This window comes from Sardina pilchardus, chromosome 13 (assembly GCF_963854185.1).
Source record: "Sardina pilchardus chromosome 13, fSarPil1.1, whole genome shotgun sequence".
In the NCBI taxonomy this organism is placed as follows: domain Eukaryota; kingdom Metazoa; phylum Chordata; class Actinopteri; order Clupeiformes; family Clupeidae; genus Sardina; species Sardina pilchardus.
Window position 1 is genome coordinate 16,239,538 of NC_085006.1, and position 9,682 is coordinate 16,249,219.

A 9,682-nucleotide genomic window follows, 5' to 3' on the forward strand; every position below is an offset into this window, starting at 1 on the left:
CCACCCTCACATCGAGTCGGTGCGTCACAGTTCAGGAAATGGATCCGTTCCTCGGTGTGCCTGCCCGCCCGCCCGCTTGCATGGAAACGCTTCTATTAGCGCCTTCTGCCGCCACGCAACAGATGCTGTCATTACACCCACACTTCAGGCACCCTTAGATGGCACCGCGTCAAAGCAAAAATGGCACCAAAAAACGACCCCCGTGGCCTCTCACACACACACACACCGCCAACCTGTCTTGTGTCGATTTGAAATTTTGGGTCAATGAGGACGTGTGGTGTATGCCTGCGGTATCATTTCCTCTATGTGTGTGTGTGTGTGTGTGTGTGTGTGTGTGTGTGTGTGTGTGTTGCGAGTGGGTCTGTGTGTGGCCGCTCCGCTCCGCTGCCGCGTCTGTGACAGCAGGAGCAGGGTAAGGTCAGCTCTCAGACTCTCCACATAATTGCAGGTTTGGCTTAATAACAGCGCTGTGGCCGGGGTGGTGGGGGGGGGGGAGTAGGGGGGGAGCGGAGGAGACGAGGCAGAGAGGAAGACGCCGAGGCCACCAACACGAGCACGTCTCCCATTTAGATCAATGGGCGCTAAAGAGAGGCGGGTCATGTTATGTCACCTGTGCTGCCAACAAAGTGAGGAGCGCTTGTCACAACTCTCGGAGCGCGTGTGCCGTTGGTAATCAGCTCCGGTTCAGGGGGTGCCGCTATCCCCCACTGCGCCCAGGAGTACCGTACACCTGCACTCGCATACAAATGAATCCGATAGAATAGCGACGATCGTTTTCCAGGATCGAGTTCTCCAACTTGCATTGTGGCAAGGTGAACGTCAGATCGGTCTTATTCATAAATCTTTAATAGTCAGCGTCATCTCAAGGGCCTTTACAGAGTATGAGGCCTTAACTCCTATGAGCAAACACACACTCACAATGATGGTGACAAGGAGAGGAAGGAGTTTTGAAAGGAGGAGACCTTGAGCTGAACTCTGCTCAGAAGGATGGGATCTAAGATCATCTGAGGGATAGATAGAAGCCCTTCTCCCCCATCTCTCCATCTGAGGGATAGATAGAACCCCTTCTCTATCTCTCCATCTGAGGGATAGATAGAACCCCTTCTCCCTCCATCTCTCCATATGAGGGATAGATAGAACCCCTTCTCCCTCTCTATCTCTCCATCTGAAGGATAGATAGAACCCCCTCTCTCCATCTGAGGGATAGATAGAAGCCCATCTCCCCCATCTCTCCATCTGAAGGATAGATAGAACCCCTTCTCCCTCCATCCCTCCATTTGAGGGATAGTTAGAACCCTTTCTCCCTCCATACCTCCATCTGAAGGATAGATAGAACCCCTTCTCCCTCCATCTCTCCATCTGAAGGATAGATAGAACCCCTTCTCCCTCCATCCCTCCATCTGAAGGATAGATAGAACCCCTTCTCCCCCATCCCTCCATTTGAGGGATAGATAGAACCCCTTCTCCCTCCATCTCTCCATTTGAGGAATAGATAGAACCCCTTCTCCCCCATCTCTCCATCTGAAGGATAGATAGAACCCCTTCTCCCCCATCTCTCCCGATGTCCCTAATCCACATCTCATACCAGGAGATGCTCATCTGTCTGCGTTAACCCGACCCCCCCCCCCGTCAGGCAGCAGAGCAGAGCCCCCCCCCTGCCAACCCCTGTCGCTCAGCCCCTCACGTATGCTACCCCACTTCAAAGTGCCTGCGCTGGGGGGAGGCACAGCGAGCAGCTCCCCTTGAACTGCTGGAGGAGCTCATTTTTCCCATGAAACCTCTCCCGAGACCCCTGCTAGGAATGTTTTGGGGTGGATGAGCACACTGTCACACTGTCTCTCTCTCTCTCTCCCTCTCTCGCCTTCACACACACACAGACACACACACTCTCAACCAAAAGCCATGCCGTCTCTCTCTACCTCTGCATGCGTAAGTGTCTTCCCAGCATGCACAACAGATGTGCCTGTGTGTGTGAGTGCAAGCCAAGGGTGTGTGTGTGTGTGTGTGTGTGTGATTTTCGAGCATGTGTGTGTGTGTGTGTGTGTGTGAGAGTGAGTCCGAGCTTGTGTGTGTGAGTGCGAGCGTGTGTGTGTGTGTGAGTGAGTGCAAGCATGTGTGTGTGTTTGCTACGTCTGGGCGGGATGGAAATTGACTCTCCATAATGGGCGCAGCGTCTGCGCAAGAGAGAGAGAGTGGCGCTCGGAGGCCCGGGAGCCGGCGGCGGATAACAGCCGAGGTGGGATGCGACGAGTTATAAGCGAGGAGCAGGGAACGAGAACCTCCGCGTTTGCGTAATTGATTTAGCGGCAGGGGGAGTGCAGTGGCGGAGCAGGGAGACGTCGGGCGGAGGCCAGAGAAGGAGATAGGAGGAGAGGAGGAGGAGAGGAGGAGGACGAGCGAGAAGGCTGGAGACTTTGAAGGGAGGATAGAGGAAAGGAAAGGAAAGGAGGGGAGCGCTCGTGTGATTAAGACCCAGTCTTACGCCAGACAGGAATTTCCCTGGTTTTGTCTCATTTCCCAGAAGTGGCACGAAGCATCCTTCTGAGAAATGTCTGTTTGAAAACTGTTGCAAAACCCTTCTTGCTTGTACTCCGCATGCTGTGCAAGCACACAGAAGCCCAGCTTGGCAGCCTGTGGTGTCGTAGAGGAGGATCTCTGTACATGCTGTGGAGGGGTTGGGGATGGCGGGCCCGGCAATGTTCTGGTGCCACGGTGCAATCGGTTCTCTGAGGCTGTCTAATGTGCCGTTGTGTTGCAGAATAGGTTCTCTGTGTACATGCTGTGGAGGGGTTGGGGATGGTGGAGTCTGTAATGTTCTGGTGCCACAGTGCAGTCGGTTCTCTGAGGCTGTCTAATGTGCCGTTGTGCCGTAGAACATGTTCTCTGTACACGCTGTGGAGGGGTTGGAGACGGCGGGGTCGGTAATGTTCTGGTGCCGCGGTGCAATCGGTTCTCTGAGGCTGTGTAATGTGCCGTTGTGCCGTAGAACATGTTCTCTGTACACGCTGTGGAGGGGTTGGAGACGGCGGGGTCGGTAATGTTCTGGTGCCGCGGTGCAATCGGTTCTCTGAGGCTGTGTAATGTGCCGTTGTGCCGTAGAACATGTTCTCTGTACACGCTGTGGGGGGGTTGGGGATGGCGGGGTCGGTAATGTTCTGGTGCCGCGGCGCCATCGGTTCTCTGAGGCTGTGTAATGTGCCGTTGCAGGAGTGCCTGCTGGACCAGCACCATCATGTGGCGGTGGCCCTGAGTCGTGGAGCAGCGCCGGCAGCAGCAGCAGCGGCAACGGCAGCGGAGGAGGAGGAGGCCGAGAGGGTGAGTCATTAGAGACGGATGAGGGGCCTCACCAGGAGGGAGGGACGAGCGGCCTCACTCACCCAAACACACACAGCGAGCGGCATTGTGGGCAAACACTCTGGAGTACAGAAATAGGCATTGTTTATCCTCTCTTGTCTCTCCTCTCCCCTCACAATATTTCGGTCTGTTGTTCTTTTCTATTGATTGTCGATTGCTCTCGAAAGTCTGTATGTTCTCCATTCATCTCTCGGCATGTGTGTGTCTCTCTCTGTCTCTCTCTCTGTCTCTCTCTCTCTCTCTCTCTCTCTCTCTCTCTCTCTCTCTCTCTCTCTCTCTCTCTCTCTCTCCGTGAACAGGAGCATTGTCAGCCGGGCCTCGCTGGCCGCTCCAGGCCTCTAAAGTTCACCGTGTTGAGCTTCAGCGAGCTGGTCTCGGGGGCCGTGCCTCTCTCCGAGGAGGACCCGGCCTACTGGGAGAGCTTTGAGAAGAAACAAGAGGCGCCCACGCGCCAGCACAACCAGCCTTGACCAGCCAAGACCAGCCAAGACCAGCCGGGACCAGGGGACCAGGGACTAGGGGCCAGGCCCACTACCAAGACCAGGAGGCGAGGAGCGGAGGCAACTGACTGGCCGTTAAAGTCTGTTGCTCTCCCTGTGACTTTTGGAGAGACTTTTTGTGGCCTTTCTGCGTCTGGTGAAAGTAGGGCGCCTGCTCTCGCTGGGGCTGGGGCTACAGCTGCATGCCCTACAGGTGCCTCAAGTGGCCAAAAAGGACCGTCTGGGCTGGCTCTGTCCCAGTTTCCAAACATGAAGGGGAAAAAATAAATAAAAAAAAAACATTTCATTTCTCTAGTCTTGATGTGTTTTGTTAAACTCATGGGGGGAAAAAAATGCCAAACGTGGTTACGAATAAAAATCCGGAACGGAAGAGTTTGTTTTGAGTTTCTGTGCCACTTTTACCCTCTCCTCTGACACAGCACCTAATATGTCTGAATGACGAGCACCCAGGAGGAGGAGGAAGAGGAGGAGGAGGAGGAGGAGGAGGAGGCGGCGCAGGAACAGCAGGAGAGGACGTTATTACAAAAGGAGATTGGAGATGATGATATAATTCACAAGAGAGCTGTCCGTGCCCAAAATGAAGATGAGCGCGGTGAAATGAACTCTCATTGTTCCGAGACTGGGCCTGTGAAGAGAGCCCTTCACAGTGGAGATCCAGTGGTTATAATATGAATACACGCTGATTAATGGCCGTCATTCTTACGGCTGGGTGTGTGTTCGCCGCCGTCGGTCTTCGGCGGTGTCTGTTTATGATCTCATGGAATTGCTCTGTGGCTTTTTTTTTTTACGCGGCCGTCGCGGGTAAAAGCTCAGCTTGTCTATTTTTCATCGCGCTGCCTTCTCCGACCCGCCCCTACTGTGTGCTATCTCTGATGCCGCGCACTCTCGTTTCCCCCCTTTCTCTCTCTCTCTCTCTCTCTTGCTCCCTCTCTCTCTCTCTCTTTTTCTTCTCTCTCTCTCATGCCTTTCTTACACTCCATCTGCCACACGGTCTATTTTTGTCGGGAGACATTTAGTGTGCCATTAGGGGCTTGTGTTTAGAGGGGAAGCCATTGCTTTTAACAAACTGAGGCTGCGCTCTTGCAGCAACCCCCCCCCCCCCCCCCCCCCCACCCCGCTGGTCTCTACTCATCAGGGGTTTTGCAAGTGTGTGTGTGTGTGTGTCTGTGTGTGTGTGTGTGTGTGTGTCTGTGTCTGGAGTTGTTCTTTAGCTACCTGGTTGGCTTGGCTCACGTTACTGTTAAAGGAAATAACACTAAAATGCTGTGCTATAATCTGTGCCTCCACTGTGTCCCTGACTGACTAAATGGTTGTGTGTGCGTGTGTGTGTGTGTGTGTGTGTGTGTGTGTGTGTGTGTGTGTGTGTGTCATCTCTGAAGTGAGTGTGTGAGTGGCGCTGCACACGGAGGCCTGAGTCAGCCTGTGTGTCACTGAGAGCCCTTTTAGTGGAGTGGGGGTGGAGCTCTGACATCCTCTGACTACACACACATGGCCACCATCTCCCCCAGCAGCCTCTGCCTCTCACCCGGCCCGGCCGACAGGCACACACACACACACACACACACACACACACACACACACACACACACACAGTAAGATGCACCAACATGCACACTACACACAACACAGCACAAACACTCTACAGAATTTGCAGCACAAACATGTACACACACATTACAGACACACACACACACACACACACATGGTTAATCAAACACACAGACCAAACGAATCATCTGTAGCTCCAGCAGCCAGAGAAGGAAAGAGCTCATTGGAGGCAGGAAGAGGTTGCTTCTGATATCATCTGCCTTTTACTGCAATGGATATTGTAGTATGTGCTATTAGAATGATACGAAGAAATGTAGACCCCGAGAGTATCTTAATGTAATGAGCCACTTTGGAATGGCTTTTTGTGTTTAAAAGGGACGAGTGCCATTTGCGCACACAATAACAAGTTGCCAGCTGATCTAAAGAGGTTGTTTATGCAAGTGATTTCCTTTCAGAAAGCCTCGCTGGCATTGTGGCGTTCCACGTTTTACCCTCCTTAGATTATATTAGAGCCTCAAGGGCCTCCTGTCTCTAGTCTGTTGGCCATTACGGCTTTGTCTAAAAGAGAAGAGGGACGCTTTGTGAGGGCGAGAGAGAGAAAGAGACGGACAAAATGAGACGAGACCCCCCTCCACACACACACACACACACACACAGTGTTGTTTCGGTCGCAGACGAGACCCACCATACACACACACACACACAGTGTTGTTTCGGTCGCAGACGAGACCCACCATACACACACACACACACACAGTGTTGTTTCGGTCGCTTCCTGTGAAGGGCCACACATGGCGGGGACAGCAGTCTTTGCAGTCACAGGTGTCGGCCAGAAGTGTTTTTTAAATGGCCATATACAGTATGCACACACATACAGCTATTCACCTGCTGTGTAAAACAACACAAATACACCCCCCCCCCCCCCCACACACACACACACACACACACACACACACACACACACACACACACACACACACACACACACACACACACACACACACACACACACACACACACACACACACACACACACACACACACACACACACACACTCACTCTGCACAGCAGCTGTGCGTGGGCAGTGGTCGGCATGCCTCATTCTCCTCAGCGCTGCGCTCCGGGTCCCACGTCTGCTTGCCGTATTGCTGCAAGATAACCCTCTCTGCCTCAGGGGCACAGACCAAAACAAGCAGCACGGCTATTTTAAAACACCAGTCCAGAGCCGGTGGAGTTTTATGCAAAAACACGAGACAACAGACAAAACAGTGTCTCGGCGGTGTATTCGGCCTTTGTGTTGTGTTGCGTTGTGTCTGTCTTTCCTCTGATGCCCTGTAACCACCTGAAGTGTGAAGTGTTTCTTTTTGTTTGCGTTTTTTTTCTTTTCTTTTCTTGGATTGAATTACTGCTATACGGACGTTGTGTGTATGAGCACATGAGTGGAAATGTCAAGGAGTAGGCTAGCTAGAGATGAAGGAAGGATGGCCTTTTCAAAGCTTCTGCTCTCTCTGGCATATGATGCTGTCAAGCTGACAGGGGGTGAGTTTTGACGTGATGCTCAGAGACTTGGTGTCGGGCGCAGGGAGTGTTAAAAGGGAGGGAATGTGTGATCTCACCCCCGGAGGTCGACCCTCAAACGTGTGGCAACAATTTTAGATGGCCTTCGCGTCACTACGTACGTCCCCCTCGCGACACAAGATGTCTTCGGACAGCCACCGCCTCTTCTTAAAAGAGCAGTGATTTACCTGTGTTTTTCCACTAAACCGTCTCCTTTTTTTTCTCTCCTCCCTTTTCTTATCTTCCCATACAAGTCATCCGAACTCTTTCACCACTTACTGATGTAGCTCGTCGGTGGCGAGAGATAAGATTTCCACACACACTGGCGGGTAAAAAAAAAAAAAAAAAACTTTGATTTATTCTCTCGGGAGTCGTGGCAGTCCTCTATTTTCAGCATATGTCATCTATACGGAACAGGGGAGAGAGATATGGACCCCTCTGCCTTGGGGCTTGTCCTGGGGAAAGAGTGCGGAGTCTGTGAGCCTCCCCTGGCAGGCCTCGCCGGCACTAAATCACGATGGCGATAAAACACAGGCCGGTCAGACACCAGTGCTCAGGGAAGGCCGAGCGCTCCGCTTCCCACCGTAACCGGATCTCCTGACCACAGATGAGAGAGTCCTCGTGAGTGTGTGTGACTTAGCTCAAATTTACTGCCATGCCACTGGCTAATTCCTAGACATTGCTTTGTAGTGTGTGTTTTTTTTCTCCCACCCATCCACTGAGTGTTTCCATGTTACCACAGTTCTATAAGTGCTATGATCCTCCTGCAGGGTTTGAAATTTGTGTGATTTTGTGGTGAAGAGCAGAATGCAACTCTGACTTGGAGGAGAATTCCTGCAATTTTTCACATAGGCCTACAGTAGATCTCTATTTATTTGAGGTCATCGAGTTCTGTCGGTACAGGAACAAATACGAATTGTTTTTTACCTAGCTCGAGTTACTACACTCTGAGGCCATGAACATGAGCCTACTCAACACTGATGATGATCCCATTTTGTTTTACCTCACCAAACAACTTTAATCAGCCTTCTGTTGTTTTTTTTGTCATTGTTGTAGGGGACAAGGCCTTGGGGTGTGTGTAACAGTGGTGGGGGGGTGAACTAATTTTTGAGCATGTGCTCATTCAAAGCATACAAAAGCTGTTTTCTTTGTCACACGTTCTAAAATTAGGGGATTCGTGCAGTGTTGCACGCAAATACAAACACCATTATGTTCTCCACGGACTGTCAAGTGATGCTTCATGCTCCATCGTGATGAAGAAAATTGGAATGAGAGTGGCATCTGTTGCTGGGATGTGATCATTTTTACATCGCCCTGTGGGCATGACGACTTAACACCACAGGGAGGGTTTACAAGGTCAGCTGCACAGACACACAGGAATTAACCCAATCGGTCCTCACACCGGTTTCCATTAATGGCTTTTCCATGATGGCTTGTGCGCTAGACAATCATGATGCTGTCAAAAGCTAATTAGATATATCAGCACCACACCAGTTGCTGATATTTTTTTTCCCTCACATCATACATCAAATGAAGTTACTCTGTACAGTGTCTACTATTAACTATGAAAGTATAGTTTAATAATAGCACACCAACGACATAATAGCGTTATGAACGATAAAAGCACTCAAAGAGCGCAAACCTCCGCCAAGCGAACACATAACCACCTCCTGAATCCAGATGGTGATACGGATCACTCCCAAAATGTAATTGTTTGACCTTGGGTCATTTCAGACCTTCCCTGTAAATTCCATCCATAACTTTTTGAGTTATCCTGCAAATAAACAGACAGACAAACCAACAAACCCCGATGAAAACATAACCTCCTTGGCGGAGGTAATAACAGTACTATAAGCACTTTGATTCTGTCCTATACAATTTCACTTTATATGCTCCACTCCAAAGGCTTTAGTCTCATGAATTGGTGAGCCCTCTGACTGATCTAAACCAGAGACACCTATATATGAGGAGACATTGCACTGGAAAAATCGCCCATTGAAATGCATGGGGTAACTTCGTAACGCAAAGATGATGGGTGTTTACACCAGTTTGCACATGTCCCGCCTCTTCCAGTCCCGTAGCTCCAATCATTTTGCCGATCACGCTTTTTGAAAACTGCATCGTGAAGAATTGAGCATGCGCAGTCCAAGATTATAAGTAAGAAAAAGGCTTTTTAAGCGGTAATTTGATACAAAACCACCAAACCTTTTCAGTGATTTTAGTCCGATTTTCATCGTGATTTCAAACATGTGATTTGTATGTCCCTTACACCTCAGAAAATGGACATCCAGCTCTCTCCCCATTCATTTAGATAAGGCCTGGTCTTGTTCCGGTCAAAGTTGCTGCCCGACCCCATGGCCAATATGGCTGCCGAGTGACGTGACTTGCCTTAAAAGGACTTTGTCTAAACCCTCTGATTGATCAAAAAGGACACAACTATGTGGAAGATGTAGCCTCACTCCACACTCGGACAAAGATGACGCTGGTGTGACTGACCTGTACCCGTAACTGCTGCCAGGCTTTGTGGTCACTCTGTGGCTCACTGAGTGGTCAGGTTGGGAAACTTGTTTGGCAGTGTTGGGTGAGCTAAAAACACCCTCGTCTTCTTCACCCTCGCACCTCTGGGTCAGATGCCACTCTGCTTTAAGCTCCCAAGAGGCCAGTGTGTTTATTTTTCATCACATGCTACCGTCTGTGACGTGCTGTCACATCTTCACAAACA

General features: G+C 50.7%; 1 protein-coding gene across 1 annotated transcript in view; it reads left to right on the forward strand.

The window, feature by feature from the left end:
* The window catches only part of aasdhppt (aminoadipate-semialdehyde dehydrogenase-phosphopantetheinyl transferase), a 9,350-nt gene extending 5,268 nt beyond the window's left edge, over positions 1–4,082 (forward strand). The window contains exons 5-6 of the mRNA XM_062553187.1: positions 3,208–3,315; positions 3,654–4,082. Of these exons, the coding sequence (XP_062409171.1) occupies positions 3,208–3,315; positions 3,654–3,824 (279 nt within the window). The 3' untranslated portion in view covers positions 3,825–4,082. The remainder of the gene's footprint in view (positions 1–3,207; positions 3,316–3,653) is intronic.
* Positions 4,083–9,682: the final 5,600 nt, after the last annotated feature.